General features: G+C 44.5%; 1 protein-coding gene and 1 long non-coding RNA gene across 2 annotated transcripts in view; one reads left to right on the top strand and one right to left on the bottom strand.

The window, feature by feature from the left end:
* Nucleotides 1-4,541, bottom strand: part of LOC126998229 (uncharacterized) — a 5,629-nt gene extending 1,088 nt beyond the window's left edge. Inside the window, exons 1-3 of the mRNA XM_050859715.1 lie at nt 4,374-4,541; nt 2,976-3,198; nt 1-2,561 (exon numbers count right to left, since the gene is read on the bottom strand). The exon at nt 1-2,561 is cut by the window's left edge and continues 1,088 nt beyond it. Of these exons, the coding sequence (XP_050715672.1) occupies nt 2,248-2,561; nt 2,976-3,198; nt 4,374-4,385 (549 nt within the window). The 5' untranslated portion in view covers nt 4,386-4,541 and the 3' untranslated portion in view covers nt 1-2,247. The remainder of the gene's footprint in view (nt 2,562-2,975; nt 3,199-4,373) is intronic.
* The window catches only part of LOC126998230 (uncharacterized), a 37,476-nt gene extending 17,910 nt beyond the window's left edge, over nt 1-19,566 (top strand). The window contains exons 2-3 of the long non-coding RNA XR_007752716.1: nt 14,301-14,351; nt 19,497-19,566. This is a non-coding gene — a long non-coding RNA (uncharacterized LOC126998230). The remainder of the gene's footprint in view (nt 1-14,300; nt 14,352-19,496) is intronic.
* Nucleotides 19,567-20,000: the final 434 nt, after the last annotated feature.

Below are 20,000 nucleotides of genomic sequence, written 5' to 3'. Positions count from 1 at the left end.
GCAGTGACTTAGAGAAACTTTACATTCAATACTAACAACATTTTCTCATTCCAAAATCAATTAAACTGTATAACTTTTCTTTTATCGCTACTCTACATTTTCGAAAGTTTACATTAATTTTACTGACCCCCAAAATACTTTACTTTCAACACCAACTTCATAATATTTTTTTGGTCAAATTTTACGGTTCGAGATTCTGTTATGTGACATTTTCTCATGAAACTATGCGGGATAATTCCGATGAGGGTTTTCGTTTTTAGGTATAACTATAAGGAAGGCCGTGCGTGTGGCGAGCCAGACACACGGACACACTAACACGTGGCCAAATTACTATCCTTTGACCACACACTAACAATGCCCAAGAAATCCAACTGCTGGCCGACGAGGAGAGGAAAGAGAGGGAGGAAGGGCAGGAAGATACAGAGGGGAAGAATGAAGAGACTGAGGGAGAGGAGGAGAGAAAGAGGTAGAGAGGAGAGAGGGATTGAAGGAGGAAGAGGAGGAGAGAAAGAGAAAAGAAGGAAAGGAAAGGAAGGAAGATAAAAAAAGACATAACGATACGCCTTCTCTCCATCCTTCCTTCCTTCCCTCCTTCTTTCCTTCCTTCCTTCCTTCCTTCCTCTCATCCTTTCACTTCTAGCTACGGCCATACATACATTTTTTTTCATTATTTTATAACTTCACATTAATTTTTTTCCAGGAATATTTTTTCGAGTGTATTTCACGTGAATTTGAAGAAGACAGCCAAGCCATGCGAGAGAGATAGAGATAGACACACAATAGACCTTGAAGTTTAAACGTTCTATCATAATTAACGCGAGAGAGATTGAGTGAGATGATAATTTCGAAGGTATGTTATAATTTAGATGATTTAACGGACTTTATTTATGATACGGTCAACTGGCTTTAAGAAATGGTCGCAGGTGTTAGGGTTGAAATATTGAAGTCTGAAGAGTACCGCGTTTAACTACGTATTGAAGTGTCATTTTATCAACAAGCTTCAAAAAATATCGCAAATTTAAACCAAAAGAAAACTTGTCTGCAAAGTTGGATAAGATCAACTCTGACTTAAAATATAGAACAGCCTGAAGAACACCGCTTTTGACTACTCACTGGATCGTCATTTTTATCAGCAAGCTCCAGAATGGGTCGCAAATTTAAAACTACAAACAAAACCTAACCGCAAAAACAGATCGAGCTTATATAAACACTGATTCAATTTGCTTCATCACGGGTCGCGAATTTAACGAAAAGAATTTAGCCTCTCAAAATGTATAACATGAACGCTGGCTTGGCGCATCTGAAGACTAGATATCACAGAACCATAAGACCCACTGAGACACATGTATTATCAAGCTCTTCGGAACCTTAGTACATCCATTTCAAAGGCTGTCGTGGAAGTTGTAAGTCGGGGTTTCCGAGGGTGGTTTCTTGACCCTGGTGGTAGTTTTGTAAGACGGTCGTATTTAACAAGAGCCCGAAACGTTTGACAATACAAGACCCATACGCTTCGCCAATACGCCGCTGCTAATATACGCTTGACTTCGCTTGTCTAACGCGGCCGCAATCTCAACGTCAGCATCTTGAGGAGCATTTGTAGTGGAGCGAGGACCCTGACTGGAGGCTTCGACTAGCGTAGCACTCCTGTCGGTGACGCTGAAGGGGTGTGAAGAGGGCGGCGGTTGGGGGAGGGTGATGGTGGTGGTGGTGGAGGTGGCGATGCTGGTAGTTGTTCGAGGAAAGGGAATTAGTTGGAAGACGAGAACTTTTGTAGCCTGTTATTTCGGATTAGTAGGAAGGGCAGGTATTGGCGTGTGGCTAAGAATAAGAACACTAGCCGATAGGAAAGGAAATAGGAAAGTAATAGGACCACTAGGCCATAAGTATACATAATAGCTTAGTAATTCCTAGCAAGACACGCTTTGATCTTGTCGAGCTAAAAAGAAAGGGACGAAAATATTACTGATGAGACTTAGTTAGTGGAGATATTAAGTACTGGCGTGACAATGGATGATCACTATGGCATTACTAGTGTTATCAAGGGCAGAGAAAAGACTATGAAACGCAGCATCAAGGAAAACAACACACGTCAGAAACAGACAACGAGACTGACTATGAAATCAACGTGGGAAAACTATTGCCTTAGGAAGATATTAAAAGGTGATTAGGAGATGAACCGAGCTAAGACCAGCATCCTTAAGGCTTGGAGAAGGAGGAAAGAGGAGGAGGAGGAGGAGAAGTTGGAGTTTATGAAGCTGTGAACTTGAACCTGTGCCCAAGATGAGAGCGAGAGAACTCCAAATTCCCGGGGTAGTCAAATAAGTTCTCGGGGTCGGGCTGAAGGCTCGAGGCGAAGTGGGGAACAGGGGCAGGGGCGGGAGCGGGGACGTGAACTGGGGCGGCATGGTACTGGGGATGAGCTGGGACTGGGTTGTACTGGGGGGCGGCGGTCGGGGGTGGCTGGGGGGCGGGGGTGTAGGTAGGGCGGCTTCTTCTGGGGGCGGCGGCGGTGGCGGCGTGCTGGTTGGACTTTGTTATCCTGAAGCCGATTCCGGGACCGGCTGTTAGAGAGAGAATGAGAGAGAGTGAGTGAGTGAATGAGTGAGTGAGTGAGGGAGGGAGGGACGGAGGGAGGGAAGGAAGGTGTGAGAGAGAGGAAGAAAGGGAGAAAGAAGAAAAGTTAGACAGTGAGGGAAATAAAGAAAGAAAGAGAGGAAGAAGGAAAGTTAAACACAGTCATTATCATTATTATTATTGTTATTATTATTATTATTATTATTATTATTATTATTATTATTATTATTATTATTATTATTATTTTTATTACTACTACTACTACTTCTACTACTACTATTACTACTTCTACTGCTACTAACTGCCCCTCCTCCTCCTCCTACTACTACTACTACTACTATTACTACTACTACTACAACGTCAATTCTTTTCTCTCCCTCCAAAAATCCCTCTCCACACACCTTCGAACTCGTTGCGAATCATCTGGCCGTTCTCGTCGATGTACTCCCAGTAGCCACGGCGGAGACCCGTATCATCGGTCTCCTCGAAGTACTTGGTGCCGTCCTCCTGGTCGCGGAAGTTCCCGAAGGTGTTGCCGCTATGGTACCGCTTGTCCTGAAGGATCTTGACGAAGCCCGCCTCGTACTGGGCCATCGCCACGCCCGCCAACACGCACAGCAGTAACTGGGGAGGGAGGGATGAGAGGCTGAGAGGGTGTTTGGGGTTAACCGACGTAGCAGTGACCCGAGAAATCTTGCCTTGCTGATGAAGAGGGACATAGGTGTGCGTGTGTGTATGTTAATGATAGATATAGCAATGTGTGTTAGCGATAGTGATGTGGTAGTGATAGACGTTAGATTGTGTTAGTGTTAGTGTTAGTGAGTGATATACAAAGTAGTGACGCCGAAAACCTTGCCGAGACGCTGAAGAAGGACTTGGGTGTGCGTGGGTGTTAGTGTTGGGTTCGTGTTAGTGATAGATATAGCAGTGTAAGTCGTAGGCAGGAGGAAACACAGACAAAGGAAGGCTGTTCAAGACACGATACTAACGTGGTATTACGTCATAGAATTATATGTTAGTAAGAGGAACAAGGAAGATATTTTGAAACTATATTGACACTTTGACGTAATATTACATTTTGGACACCTTACAGAGATAGATAGATAGATAAATAGATAGATAGATAGATATCCTGCCTGGCACCCACACACAGACAGACAAACACGGCGGGTCTCAACGCACAAGGTCAAACACGTTTCTTACTGGTTCGCCCCCTGACCTTTCCCGCCCACACGGAACTGACGGACGGACTGGCTTAGTAAGGTCACGTGCTGCCCCGGGAAACGACTGACCTTTGGAACACACACACACACACACACACACACACACACACACACACACACACACACACACACACACATACACAAAGCCTAAACCATGTATGTATGTATGTATGTATGTATATATATATATATATATATATATATATATATATATATATATATATATATATATATATATATATATATATATATATGTATGCACAAATTTATGTGTTTTAAGCACTGAATAAATAATATCACATAAAACACCGCAAAACACTTCTATAACAATAAAAAAAAAAATGGGATTAAATACGAAAGAAAGGATTAAATTCTCTAACAAATGTGTCTTGATAATCCCAACCCTATTTTGAAAGAGCTTAAGTCATAGGAAAGAGGAAAAGCGAAGGGATTAAGGCATTTCCAGAGTGTACCGTAGAAGGGAAGGAAATTAGTGCATGCATTATATTGGTTTTCCTCAATATATGCGATTTAAGTGAGATAATGTAATATAGGTTAGAATTGCGAGCCACTCACCAGGGTCCTCATGTTGTCTTTGCGTCCTGTGCTCCACTGGGCACCCCCACGCAGGGCCAGATCTTTTATACCTGGCCAAGCCCCCCCGACCTTCAAGGGGTTGCCGACGAGTAAATAATTATCCCATTGATTCACTTCCCCGACGCCTCGCCAAGTGAGGCCAGACAGAGTTACGATCGCCTTGCTACTACGACACAGACACGTAGCCAGATTCCGCGGCTACTACTACTACTACTACTACTACTACTACTACTACAACTACAACTACTACTACTACTACTACTACTACTACTACTACTACTACTGCTACTGCTACTACAACAACTACTACTACAACTACTACTACTACTACTACTACTACTACTACTACGACTACTACACGTTTTCTGACTGCTAAAAATATATGCTTTCTCATGTCTGTCTGTTATAATCGTGTGTGTGTGTGTGTGTGTGTGTGTGTGTGTGTGTGTGTGTGTGTGTGTGTGTGTGCACACACACACACACACACACACACACACACACACACACACACACACACACACACACACACACACACACACACACACACACACATTTTTTTCTCTCTCACGACTTGGCCGCACATAAATTTCACCTTTGCATATATTTACGTAATCTTGTGTGGCTGTTTTTCGGGCTGCGTAAATCTGGTAATTGTAGTAGTAGTAGTAGTAGTAGTAGTAGTAGTAGTAGTAGTAGTAGTAGTAGTAGTAACATCATATTCCATCTCAAACTCGTACTTACAGATGCACTCCCAACTACCTAATGCAAAAGTTATAAGCATCTATTTAATTTTTTCATCCCTTTGCCAAGGAGGTGAGCGCTGAGGTGACGCGCAGCTATACCACATGGCCCCAACTTAACCTCTACCTTTATCTTTCCCCGGTAAACTCTGGAACAGTCTGGATTCACTCTACGTCATCTCCTTCCTCTTCCCTCAACACGTGTCTCCTACCGGTGTGTTTAGAGCCTTCCGCCCCTCACAGCAACTATTTCCAAAGGCCGAAAAGGAGATGAATCGGATTTTCAGGAGTATTTTCCCACGTCCATGATACAGAAAGAAGGGTCAAAATACCACCAGGGCCGTTAAACTACCCCTGGGAATGCCCAAAACGCCTAAGAAAGCCTTGTCAAATATGCGTGGTCTCATTGAAATGCCCAAAACACCTATGAAAGCCTTGTCAAATCTGTGTGCTTGGGGGCCGATCCGTGAAACTACCATCAGTGTCATAAAGCTACCCCTGGAAATGCCCACAACGCCTACGAAAGCCTTGTCAAATATATGTGCTTGGGGGCCGATCCGTCAAACTACCATCAGGGTCATAAAGCTTTCCCTGGAAATGCCCAAAACTCCTACGAAAGCCTTGTCAAATGTGTGTAATTAGAGTCGAAAGATTTAAGAATACAGCTCATTAAAATGCCTGAAACACCTATGAAAGCCTTGTCAAATCTGTGTGCTCGGGGGCCCATCCATCAAACTACCATCAGGGTCATAAAGCTTCCCCTGGAAATGCCAAAAACGCGTACGAAAGCCTTGTCAAATATGTGTTCTTGGGGTCGAATGGCTTAAGAATACATCCCTCTGTCTCTCTCTCGCCTCGGCCCTGCCCTTGCACTTTCTTCTTTACCGTAAACGGCGCAAGAAGTCGCCCTTTTTAGCGGGTAGTCAGTCGGGGAGGTGATCCGCGCTTCCCCTCCCCGTTGCGACCTCTCGTGCTCAGGAAGTCTCACGGCGAAGCAGGAAGTGACGCTCATGACCAGTCGTTGAGAATAATGTCTGTCCACGCGGAAAGGCCAAGAGTGTAGAGGAGGAGGAGGAGGAGGAGGAGGAGGGTACATACTACATAGGGAGGCAGTTTACTTTTACTAGGGTACATGTTTGCTACAGTTTAATTTCATTTCCTGTTTCTGTTGATTGTCTTAAGTACACACACACACACACACACACACACACACACACACACACACACACACACACACACACACACACACACTTATACTACTACTACTACTACTACTACTACTACTACTACTACTACTAATAATAATTTTTCCTTTTTTTTTTTCTTTTTTCTCTTGTTTTTGTTCTTCTTCTTCTTCTTCTTCTTCTTCTTTCTTCTACTACTACTACTACTACTACTACTACTACTACTACTACTACTACTACTACTACTACTACTACTACTACTACTTATTTTTCCTTTTTCTTTTTTTTCTTTTTTCTCTTGTTCTTGTTCTCCTTTTTTTCCTCTTCTTCTTCTTCTACTTTCTTCTACTACTACTACTACTACTACTACTACTACTACTACTACTACTACCATATCCTCTTCCTCCTCCTCCTTCTCCTTCTCCTCCTCCTCCTCCTATTACTACTACTCTCCTTATCCATATCAATATCACTCTTCATACCCTTATTCTTACGTAAAGGGTTAGGGCAGGGGGCGGGGTCAGTCAGTATCAGTATCAATATCAATAGCAGGTCTCGTGAGGCTGAGGCAGGTTGCGTTACTGAGGGTGGGAACGTTTTAGGGACGGGCAGGACAGGGCGTGGCTCGACGGGCTAACCAACCTTCCCTCCTAAATATCGTTCTAACCTTCCTTTCCTAACCATCCCTCTGAGTAACCTTCCTTACCTAACCTAACCTATCCTAACCTAACCTAACCATCCTTTCCTAACCATCCCTCTGAGTAACCTTCCCTTCCTAACCTAACCTAACCTAACCTATCCTAACCTAACCATCCTTTCTTAACCATCCCTTTAAGTCACCTTCCCTTCGTAACTAAGCTTCCCTATCCCTAACTAAGCTTCCCTTCTTAACTAACCTTCCTTTCCTGATCAGCCTTCCCTTCCAGACAACCTTTCCTTTGATTTATAGACGTGTTGGTGTGTCTGGTTCGCCTTGTGTAGAGAAGTATGAAGATGCGAAGGATAGTGTCAGTATGCAAAAGCTAATGTCAGGAGGCGAGAGATAGTGTTAAAATGCATAATAATAGAGTTAGTAGGCGAGGGACGGTGTTGAGAGGCAAAAAATAATGTTAGAATGCAAAGTATAAAGTCAGGGGATAAAGGATAGTGTCGGAATGCAAGGGATAGTGTCGGAACGCAAAAGATTGGGTCAGAATGGGAAGGACAGTGTCAGAATGCGAGGGAAAGTGTCAGGAGGCGAGGGAAAGTGTCAGAATGCGAGGGACAGTGTCAGAATGCGAGGGAAAGTGTCAGAATGCGAGGGACAGTGTCAGAATGCGAGGGAAAGTGTCAGGAGGCGAGGGAAAGTGTCAGAATGCGAGGGACAGTGTCAGAATGCGAGGGGCAGTGTCAGAATGCGAGGGGCAGTGTCAGAATGCGAGGGAAAGTGTCAGAACGCGAGGGGCAGTGTCAGAATGCGAGGGAAAGTGTCAGAACGCGAGGGGCAGTGTCAGAATGCGAGGGAAAGTGTCAGGAGGCGAGAGATAGAGTCAGAATGGGAGTGACAGTGTCAGAATGCGAGGGAAAGTGTCAGAATGCGAGAGAAAGTGTCAGGAGGCGAGGGAAAGTGTCAGGAGGCGAGAGATAGCGTCAGAATGGGAGTGACAGTGTCAGAATGCGGGGGAAAGTGTCAGAATGCGAGAGAAAGTGTCAGGAGGCGAGGGAAAGTGTCAGGAGGCGAGGCACAGCGTCAGGAGGTCAGGGACAGTGTTAGTGTACTCCATCCTGCTCCGGCGAAGGTTCTAATTTCATCTCTTCACCTGATAACGACAAAGACAGGCATAACACCGCTGAGAACGCCACGACTATGAGATCACAGTACTATTTTAAACTCTTCTTTCGTTCTTAATTTCTTCAACCTGCTCCGGCGAAGGTTCTAATTTCAACTCTTCACCTGATAAAGACAAAGACAGGCATAACACCGCTGAGAACGCCACGACTATGAGATCACAGTACTATATTAAACCCTCCTTTCATTCTTAGTTTCTTTCTTTACGTCTCTCTCTCTCTCTCTCTCTCTCTCTCTCTCTCTCTCTCTCTCTCTCTCTCTCTCTCTCTCTCTCTCTCTTCTTTTTCCTTATTACCTTCCTTCCTTTCCTTCCCTCTCTACCTTCCTCTGTCATTCCCTCTCTTCCTGTTTCCATTCTTCCTTCCCTCCTTCCTTCCTTCCTTTCGCATTTCTCCATTCCTTCATTTCACCTTCCTTCTTTCTTCCCTGCTTCCTTTCCACTCCTTCCTTCATTCCCTCCCTCTCTGTCTCCCTCCTTCTGTTCTCTCTCTCCTTCTCTCCCTCCCTCCTTCCTTCATTCCCTCCCTCCTCCTGTCTTCTCTCTCCTTCTCTCCCTCCCTCCCTCCCTCCTTTCCCTCCCTCCTCGCCCTCCGGAAGACCCGCCAGCCAATAGCCTCCAATATCGCGCGCCGCTATTCTTTCCACATTTCCAGGTAACGGCGGCGATAAATTTCCGGCGAGAGAAATAGCTTAAAGTCTCCTCCTCGCCCCTTCCCTGCCCTGCCCTGCCCTTCACTTCATTTCACTTCACTTCACTTCATTTCACTTCCATTCACTTCCTTTCCCTTCACTTCCTTCCCATACATTCCCATTCCTTCCCTTCCATTCCCTACCCTTTCCATGCTTTCCCTTCCCTTCCTTTCCCTTCCCTTCCCTTCCATTCCCTACCCTTCCCATGCTTTCCCTTCCCTTCACTTTACTTCACTTGTCTTTGCTTTCCTTTCCTTTCCTTTCCTTTCCTTCCCTTCCCTTCCCTTGTTTTCCCTTCCCTTCCCTTCCTTTCCCTTCCCTTTTCTCTCCTCCCCTTCACTTTCCTTCCCTTCCCTTCTCTCTCCTTTCCTTCCCATCCCATCCCGTCCCATCCCATCCCATCCTCTCCCTTCTCCTCTCCTCATCCTTTCTCCTCTTCCTCCCTTTCCCTTCCCTTTAACTTCGTCTCCCCATAAAAAAAAATGTCCTGCTGGTAATTTAATACAGTGGAAATTGAGAAACACTGCCAATCGTAGGAGTAATTTTGGCCGAGGAAAAATAAAATAAATGTCTCAGTTATGTGGGAAAAAAGTGGAGAAGAGGAGGAGGAGGAAGAGGAGGAGGAGGAAGAATATAAATAATAAGAATATGGACAATGATAAGAATAAGAATAGGAAGATGAAAAGGAGGAGTAGGAGGAGGAAGAAGAAGAAGAGGAGGAGAAAAAAGAAAAATAGGAATAAGAAGGAGAAGTTGAAGACGAAGGGAGAAGGAAAAGGAAGAAGAAGAAGAAGAAGAAGAAGAAGAAGAAGAAGAAGAAGAAGAAGAAGAAGAAGAAGAAGAAGAAGAAGAAGAAGAAGAAGAAGAAGAAGAAGAAGGAGGAGGAGGAGGAGGAGGAATCGGAGTAAAATTATCGAGAAAAACTTAAGGAAATGTGAGACAAATCGTTCGGTTAACCAACAATGTCTCTCTCTCTCTCTCTCTCTCTCTCTCTCTCTCTCTCTCTCTCTCTCTCTCTCTCTCTCTCTCTCTCTCTCTCTCTCTCTCTCTCTCTCTCTCTCTCTCTCTCTCTCTCTCTCTCTCTCTCTCTCTCTCTCTCTCTCTTCCCTTCCTTTCCTTTCCCTTCCCTTCCTTCTCATCCCTTCCCTTCCCTTCCCTTCCCTTCCCTTCCCTTCCCTTCCCTTCTCTTCCCTTCCACCATCCCTTCATCCCTTCCCTTCCTTCCATCCCTTCCTTCCTTTCCATCCTTCCATTCCTTCCCATACCATCCCATACCTTCCCATCCCATCCCTTCCCTTCCCTTCCCTTCCCATCCCTGTGAGCGAAGAATTAAATGTTTCAGCCTGCCTTGGAAATACGTTTCGTTAGGGAGCAAGACCAGTTTTCTGCCCTAACTATACTCGTGAGGTGGCTGTCTCTGTCTCTCTGTGGCTATATATTGCATCTAGTCTAAGGGCTCACACACCCATATTTGACAAGGCTTCCGTAGAGGTTGGTGTGTTAGTATTTCCATGGGTAGTTTTATGAGAATTGACGCCTTAAACACACATTTGACAAGGCTTTCGTAGAGGTTGGTGTGTTAGTATTGTCATGGATAGTTTTGTGAGAATTGACGCCTTAAACACACATTTGATATGGCTTTCGTAGAGGTTGTTGTGTTAGTATTTCCAAGGGTAGTTTTATGAGGAGATGGGCCATTGACACCCATTTGATAAGGCTTTCGTAGAGGTTGTTATGTAAGTATTTCCAAGGGTAGTTTTATGAGGATACGGGCCATTGACACCCATTTGATAAGGCTTTCGTAGAGGTTGTTATGTAAGTATTTCCAAGGGTAGTTTTATGAGGATACGAGCCATTGACACCCATTTGATAAGGCTTTCGTAGAGGTTGTTATGTTAGTATTTCCAAGGGTAGTTTTATGAGCCTAGTGATACTTTGACAAGGCTTCTCATTTGATAAGGCTTTCGTAGAGGTTGTTATGTAAGTATCTCCAAGGGTAGTTTTATGAGCCTAGTGATAGTTTGACAAGGCTTCTTCACCATGAACTTTAAAAACTCTCATTATAATCAGACTGATCTTTTTGGCCTTTGGAAAGAGTTGTTTAGCGCCGAAATGGTCCTTTCTATAGCTATTAGTGATATTTTATCTTATTTCCAACTTACAGTGATGAAGATAGTGTTAACAGTGACGGTATAGTGTTCTTAATCTGCATTGTTCATTGTCTTGCTACTAATACAAAAATTATAATGATAATGATATATAACTTTCCCCTTTATTCGATAGTACAATGATGATAATGACGATAGTGATTACAATGAAGGGATAGTGTTCTCAACTCCTTTAGTTGTTACTGATTCCTTTTGATTCCTTTAGAGGTGTTAGATTCCATTGCCTATTGAAAGATTCGGGTCGTTTAGGTTCGCGAGACAGAGGAACATCTTAGAAGAGTGTTTCGGGGTTGTTCTTGATTCCTTTGTGCCTCGATTCCTTTGTTTTAAATTCCCCATGCAAAGGAATATCATGGGAGTGCATATCCGGATCGTTAGTGACTCCTTTATTTGCTGATTCCAGTAGTTTAGGTTCCCCAGACAAAGGAATATCTTGGGAGTGCCTTTGAGGGTCATTACCGATTCCTTTGGCTGTTGGTTCCTTCATTTCAAGTTCCCCAGACAAAGGAATATCTTGGGAGTGTGTGTCAGCCTCGCTATTGGTTCCTTTATAAGCCTGTTGTTGTTTGGGTATTTTAGGTTCCCGAGACAAATTAATTTCGTTCGAGTTGTCAGTCGGGTCGTTGTTGAGTCCTTTAGGAACTTGTAGACGCTTGGATTCTTCGGGAACTCTATTCTTTTTATGCTTTCTACCTTTAAGAGGCGATCCGGCTCTCCATATGGTATTGTTTTGACGATTTCGAGGCTTTTTATATGCTAGATTCTGCCTATGTACAGTCCTATTACCAGGGTTGTTCTTACTCTCCTTATACGCTGAATGTAGCTTAGAATCATTTACCTTCACCCTATTGTGTTCTGTACTGTCGGAAGATGATTTAGCGGCCCAAGGAGCTGTTATAGAGTCGCTATGAACACGTTTATGAGATGGGTGATGGTTAGATACTTCGGGTGCTTGAGATCTCTTCCGTGCGCGAGGTTTTGCAGGTGGTTCATCGGCCCAGGCGGTATCATCTGAGTGCTGTTCCTGTCCCTTGAGATCGCCATGCACAGCTTCAGGCCTTGGCGCACTTTGGTTAGGCTGTGTGGTATGATATGTGTGAGGAAAAACAGTGGCATTAGTAGACTGTTCCTGTCCCTGAAATCCAACACTCTGGTTAGCCTGTGTTTGACTGGGTGCGGATGGCAAAGCAGTACTGTTAGAAGGGCTGCCAGGCACACCTTCAGACCTCGGCGCGCTCTGGCTAGGCTGTGTGCTATGATATGTGTGTGGAAAAACAGTGGTATTAGTAGACTGTTCTTGCCCCTGAAATCCACCAGGCACTCCCCAGGGGCTTGGCACACTCTGGTTAGCCTGTGTGTTCTGTTCCATGGGTGTCCAGACCTTAGCATTACTCTGTGCCTGTCCCTGAAAATCTCCAGGCACCTCCTCGGGCCTTGGTACACTCTGGTTAGCATGTGTTTTATGATGTGTGTGAGGCAAGGCAGTGCTATTAACAGGGCCGTCAGTCACCGTCCCACTCCAATTTGGCTTTGTTGTGTTATCTCCTGTTGGCGTATAAGGCGTATTGGTATTCCGTGCTTGTTCCTGATTCCCGCTAGGCACCGCTCTAGGCGCAGGCTCAGGTACAGCTCGGTTAGTCTGCGTTCTGATGTCTCTAGTTGGCGGAAAAGTCGTATTGATATCCCGTCCCTGTTCCTGGTTCCCGCTAGGCTCAGGCACAGTTCGGGTAGGCTGCGTTGTGTTTTCTATAGGCGTTGGAGTTGTTCTATTCGAGAGTGTGAAGTTTTCCAGGCCGATAAACCTCATGATCTTGTCCCCGAGAGTCAGGTTTCCGTCCGTATCATTTCCTGGCGACGTGAGAAGCTGAGTCTGGGTTTGTCCTACGCCTGAAACCCCGCTGTCCTGTCCCGCACTCACGCTGTTGCTACTTGGGTTATTAGACCAGGGAAAGTATGAGTTCTTTTGAGTACTGTTGACGGTCCCTCCTTGCCAGTTAATCTCTTCCATGTTCTGTAGCTTTTCAGGGTCTTCCTCGTTCCCCTTAGCTCTCCTTGCCTTCTTTAGCCTCTCTCTCGGCTCTTTTTGGCTCCACACGGCACTGTTATTGCTTCCTATTGCCTTTTTTGTTCCTTCCATGTTCTGCGGCTTCTTTTCCATCTCTTTCCCGTTCATCTTTTCACTGAACCATTTCGTTTTCTTTGCCTCCTTCTTCGGCGTCTTTCCCGGCTCTGTTTTGTTCCACGCCCCGCTGCTGTTGCTTCCTTCTTTCCAGGTAAACTCTTCTACGTTCTGCGGTTTCTCTTCCATTTCATTTTCGTCCCCTTCCTCGTAAGCATTAGTCCACTGCTCACTCTTCTCCTCGCCACTACTCTCATCGTCACTCCCCGCCAATACCTTGCCCTTGTACGCCCTCATCCTGGCCGCCACCGAGCTCCCATTCCTCTGGTTTCCCGCTCTTGCATTACTTCGCCCGTGCCCAGCCATCACCAAGGCCAGTAACTCACTTGCCACGACCAGCCACATCAAGAACCGCATTGCCGGGATTGTCCAGAAACGAAAAACAATCAAAATAGGTGATAATATTTAGGGTCGTATTTTGCAACGTTTCGCTTCCTTACTAATGAGACTTTCTATGCAACAAAGTGAGGTCATTCTTTGTTGATTTATACCATAAGGTGCTGGCTATCATGTGTTTGAAGATACCCTAAGCTTACCTAACCTAACCTATCAAAACCCGAAACAGTCTTGACACAGAAAACTCATATATGCTTCCTTACTAATGAGACTTTCTATACAACAGAGTGAGGTCATTCTTTGTTGATTTATACAATAAGTTGCTGGCTATCATGTGTTTGAAGACCCCAAACTTAACCCACTAACCTAACCCAACCTAACCTAATCTAACAAAACCCCAAACTGTAGGTCTTGACTCGGAAAATTCATATATGCTTCCTTACCAATGAGACTTTTTATACAACAAGGTGAGGTCATTTTTTGTTGATTTATACCATAAATTCCTGGCTATCATGCATATATGAATTTTCCGAGTCAAGACCTATAGTAACTGTTTGGGGTTTTGTTATGTTGGGTCGGAATTGATGTTAAGGGAATAATTTAGGAAGGGAGAGCTTGTAATATAGGCGTAATATAGAGGTATGAATTAGTTAATGAAAGAAAGCCCAAAGGAGATTACAACACAAACTCAACTCATTTGCTTGTTGAAAAAATATTGCATGTGAAGTTAAAAAATATTTGGTAGTCCATTTACTTCAACTATCTCTTCTTCTTTTTTCAGACAAGTCTTGAACCCGAAACATAAGGAAGGAGACTGTTGGTGACTTCGTGTGTAAGTACAATATTATTATTATTTTTTTTTTTTTGTGAGAGAGAGAGAGAGAGAGAGAGAGAGAGAGAGAGAGAGAGGGGTGGTTTGTCTCGCATAAGTAATTACCTGGATAATGAAGGGAAAATTATCCCAGACAAGGGAACGCTGCCGAAGCTCCGACGACCAGGTGAGGGCAATTAGAAGGCTGATTAAGGGAGCCACACCTCACCTTTACCTGATGCAAGGGTGTGTGTGTGTGTCTGTGTGTGTGTGTGTGTGTGTGTGTGTGTGTGTGTGTGTGTGTGAGAGAGAGAGAGAGAGAGAGAGAGTGTACCTGATGCAAGTGTGTGTGTGTGTGTGTGTGTGTGTGTGTGTGTGTGTGTGTGTGTGTGTGTGTGTGTGTGTGTGAGTGAGTGAGAAACAGCTGGATATCTTTAGGGTCCTTCAAGCAATAGGCCTTAAAAATAAATTCTCTATACCACCCTTATCTATTACCCAGACGGGAGGAGAAGGCGGACAATAGAAAGCTTCGCCAGAGGGATAAAACTACCATATCTTGAGCATTCTTCAGGCAATAGGAACTCAAGCACGTTATCAGAACCAGTCTTGAGGATTAGCCAGGCGGAGGAGAAACTGGAAAATGAAGGGACCCGCTAAATAGATATAGGCTAGACAATGGGAATATCTTGAGGGCTCTTCATGCACTGGGAGTTAAGAATGTGTTATCTAGACCCATGTTCCCAGATTTCCGCCCTCAGCCTATTATATTTTCCGATTTCTAACGCAAAAACTGTCTCCTGCACCCCGATAACTAGATTAATTAATAGTTCTCGTCAAAATGGTTAATTGGTGATGTCTTTTTGCGGTAGTCAAGTGTCAGAAGCGTCAGAAAACGGTAAATGTAAAGGGTGACTAGGGTGAGCGGGCAACGCTGATTCTAGACCTTCGTGGGCGTTTCGTCAGGAGCAGAAAGAGGAGGAGGAGAAGCAGAAGATTGTATGAGATAAAGAGAATTAAACAGCAAGATATTATGAGCGCCCTGCTTGCAATGGGGATTAAAATATGAAGTTATTATCAAAATTAACACTTATTTTTCCTGTCTTTCTGTCTCTCTTTTCCTTTCTTTCTATATATTTCTTTCTTTCCTTCCCTTCTTCCTTCCCTTCTTTTTTCTTTCCTTCCTTCCTTTCTTAATTTCCCCCTTCCTCCCTCCTTCCTTCCCTCCTTCCTTCCCTCCCTCCTTCCTTCCTTTCTTCTTTCCTTCCCTTTACTTTTTTCTTCCTTCTTTTCCTTCTTCCTTCCTTCCTTCTTTCCTTTCTCTCTTCCTTCCTTTCTTCCTTTCTTCCTTCCTTTCTTCCTTCCTTCCTTCTTTCCTTCCCTCTCTCCTTCCTTCCTTTCTTTCTTTTCTTTCTTTCCTCCCTTTCCTCTTTTTTTCCTTCTTTTCCTCCTTCCTTCCTTCCTTCCCTCCTTCCCTCCTTCCTTCCTTCCCCTTCGTCTTGTGGTTGAAGGTCTTCCAAGCGGCGATTCAGATAACACGTATATTTTTAAGTCCTATTCCACTATGCCATCTCCTGTGTTTCTTCAAGCTTGGTCTAAGGGTCTGACAGCCCCTGAAGATTAGATAGCATTGTCCTAAGCGCTGAGTACCATAAGACAGCTCCTCTCTCTCTTTCTCTCTGTCTCTCTATCTCTCTCGCTGTCAAGGGTTTTAATTTTAAGATATCTGCATTAGGAAATCGTGAAAGGAGGAGGAGGAGGAGGAGGAATGGAGAAACTATGAAGGCAATCTGTGTGTGTGTGTGTGTGTGTTTTAGAGAGAGAGAGAGAGCACCACCACCACCACCACTAACCATTTCTTCATCTTCATTCTGTTCCTACCTTGAAGAAGTCTCCGGTAAACTCAACCCACATTTCACAATCTTTTTTTTTTCCTTCTCTTTTTATATTAGGATAGCGTTGTATTTTTTTTATGCATAGAGACTCAAGTACAGGCTTCCTCAGTGTATAAAAACTACTCTCCCTTTTCCTCCTCCTCCTCTTCCTCCTCCTCCTTTTCTTCCTCCTTTTTCTTCTTCTTCCTCCTCCTCCTCTACACTTTGCAACTTATATTTTTTCTTTTCCTCTTCTTAAGTTAGTATAACATTATATATATATATATATATATATATATATATATATATATATATATATATATATATATATATATATATGTACAATGAGACACAATTATAGATCCTCTTCCTCCTCCTATTCGTCCTCCTCCTCCTCCTCCTCCTCCTCCTCCTCCTCTTCCTTCAGTTTCGAGTCACGTGTGTTCTAACGAGTCTAGGCACTGCAGTTTCCATCAAGGCCGTTTGTCGACTCTCTCTCTCTCTCTCTCTCTCTCTCTCTCTCTCTCTCTCTCTCTCTCTCTCTCTCTCTCTCTCTCTCTCTCTCTCTCTCTCTCTCTCTCTCTCTCTCTCTCTCTCTCTCTCTCTCTCTCTCTCTCTCTCTCTCTCTCTCTCTCTCTCTCTCTCTCTCTCTCTCTCTCTCTCTCTCTCTCTCTCTCTCTCTCTCTCTCTCTCTCTCTCTCTCTCTCTCTCTCTCTCTCTCTCTCTCTCTCTCTCTCTCTCTCTCTCTCTCTCTCTCTCTCTCTCTCTCTCTCTCTCTCTCTCTCTCTCTCTCTCTCTCTCTCTCTCTCTCTCTCTCTCTCTCTCTCTCTCTCTCTCTCTCTCTCTCTCTCTCTCTCTCTCTCTCTCTCTCTCTCTCTCTCTCTCTCTCTCTCTCTCTCTCTCTCTCTCTCTCTCTCTCTCTCTCTCTCTCTCTCTCTATTTCCTCCACTTCTTCCCGTGGAGAGAGAGAGAGAGAGAGAGAGAGAGAGAGAGAACAAGAAGACGGGCCCCTTAATGAAATACCTTGCAATACCTGACATTCTTGCTTTTCGCCTTCAATTAATTAATCCTTCAACGGCTTCTTAAATAACAGTCCACGCGAGGAAGACTTGATTCTCTCTCTCTCTCTCTCTCTCTCTCTCTCTCTCTCTCTCTCTCTCTCTCTCTCTCTCTCTCTCTCTCTCTCTCTCTCTCTCTCTCTCTCTCTCTCTCTCTCACACACACACACACACACACACACACCACACACACACACACACACACACACACACACACACACACACACACACACACACACACACACACACACACACACACACACACACACACACACACACACACAACCCCCCTCCCTTACCCTCTATCTCCTCTTCCCCCTAACTAGTGTAACTGGTGCATTAGGAACAAAAAAAAAAAAAAAAAAAAGAGCCACTGATTTTTTGCTTTTAAGATGTGGAGAAGAAGATTTTCTGGATGCAAATGGAACAGTGTGCATTGATCCTTATGGGAGAAGAAGAGGAGGAGGAGGAGGAGGAGGAGCATGCTACGTGGATTTCGCATAAGGAAGGAAAGAAAGGAGCGAGAGAGAGAGAGAGAGAGAGAGTGTGTGTGAGAGAGAAAAAGTTGTAATAGTAGAAAGAAAGGAAGGAGGAAGGGGAGGAAATATGGAAAAGAGAGAGAGAGAGAAAGAAAGAGAGAGAGAAAGAAAGGCAAGGAAGAAGGGCGGCCCAGCTTTCCGTATACCTTGGATCATTATAGATTTCTTATAATTCACGCGGGGCATTGACAACCACCTGAATTTAGCCTCATGAGCAGGTGGCCGGGATGGGGCGCGGATATTGAGAGAGTTTTCGCCCGGGGATGAAATCTGCATCAATTTGCATGATCTTTTGTGTTATATATATTTCAGAGAGTGGAGGAGGAGGAGGGGTAGGAAGGGGGGTTAAGGAAGACGGGGAGGAGGGAGGGTAAGGAAGGGCAGGAGGAGAAGGAGGAGGAGGGTATGGAAGAGGAGGAGGAGAAGGAAGAAGAAAAGGAAGAGAAAAAGAAGAGAAGGAAGAGGAGGAATGAATGATGAAAGGAAGAAAAAGGAGGTAGAGGAAGAGAAGGAGATAAGGAAAGAAGGAAGAAGAAGAGTACGTGGAGGAGGAGGAGGTAAGGACGAAAGCATACCTCAAATGTAGTATTCCTGAGAGAGAGAGAGAGAGAGAGAGAGATACACACAATTCACACACACACACACACACACACACACACACACACACACACACACACACACACACACACACACACACACACACACACACACACACTCTCTCTCTCTCTCTCTCTCTCTCTCTCTCTCTCTCTCTCTCTCTCTCTCTCTCTCTCTCTCTCTCTCTCTCTCTCTCTCTCTCTCTCTCTCTCTCTCTTGTCTTCTTACTTTAATTCTACAACCTTTACTTTCCTCCTTCCTCCTCCTCCTCCTCCTCCTCCTCCTCCTCCTCCTCCTTCTCCTTTCTTATGAGAGAGGATTACATTCATACAAAAGCCCAGATGGAAAATTAATTAAGTTTCTCCTTCGAATTTCTCTTATTTTTTTATCCAAGTTAGTTTTGCTGCATAATTAGATACCATAGTAGTAGTAGTAGTAGTAGTAGTAGTAGTAGTGGGAGTGGTGGTAGCAGTAGTAGTAGTAGTAGTAACATAGGACAAGGTTAGGGGATGTTGACGAGCCGAGAGAGAGAGTGGTAATGTCTATATCTATGTCAGTGGTGGTGTTGGTGTCGGTGGTGGCGGTGGTGGTGGCGGCGGCAGGTGTTGTGGCTTTATGTGTTGCCAGCTCCCCGCCGCCCCGCAGGTAATAGGCGGCGTAATGGAGCCTATTAAAGTGGTTAGTGGCGCTGCGGAGAATTATTGTCAAAATGGTAATTGCCGGAGACACTAATGAATGGTATTACTAAGGGAGTGACGGGGAAGGAGGGAGTGGTAGAAAGAGAGAGAGAGAGAGAGATCAGTCCCGTAACAGGTAATGCATCTTAATAGCCTTGCCTCGGTAAATTGTCGATGTTGATTTTGTTAATGAAATAATGAAGTGTGTGTGTGTGTGTGTGTGTGTGTGTGTGTGTGTGTGTGTGTGTGTGTAGAAGGAATGCGAATGTAATGAAGACGTATTATTGCACACACACACACACACACACACACACACACACACACACACACACACACACACACACACACACATGCCCCTCCACCCCACTCCACCCCACATGATATTTTAAAGCCTTCAGTAATTCCTTTTATTATTTATTTACAGAATCGCAATGGACTTCTACTACTTCCAATACACGCATCGAGACCAGCCTTATATCTTGTCTCCATATAGGTAAGTACAGTATTGCACCTTTCAATACCCATATCACAAGCTATCCCTTCCTAGGCCACTAATTACATCTGTTCTAATACAATCACTAACCCAAATCCCGTTCCTTATTAGCTTTCTATGAGGCAATGTGACAGGTTTAGAAGGTTTACAGACTGAAGAAGAAGAAAAGGAGGAAGAGGAGGAGGAGGAGGAGGAGGACAGATAGGGGCGTAGAGGCTAAGGAAGAGGAGGATAAGGTTGAGAATGAAAGGGATATGTTATTAAAACGTTTAGCCGCCCGAGAACAAACGTTTGACATGGCTTTCTCCTCCTCTTCCTTTTCCTTCTCCTCCTCCTTATCCGTCTCCTCTTTCTTATCCTAATCCTCATGCTCATCTCTATCCTCCTCCTCCTCCTCTTCATCCTTCTTCTCCTCCTCTTCCTCCTTCTTCTCCT

Source organism: Eriocheir sinensis, chromosome 13, assembly GCF_024679095.1.
Source record: "Eriocheir sinensis breed Jianghai 21 chromosome 13, ASM2467909v1, whole genome shotgun sequence".
In the NCBI taxonomy this organism is placed as follows: Eukaryota; Metazoa; Arthropoda; class Malacostraca; order Decapoda; family Varunidae; genus Eriocheir; species Eriocheir sinensis.
Note: the sequence above shows the minus strand (reverse complement) of the source record. Positions and strands in the feature narration are given on the sequence as shown.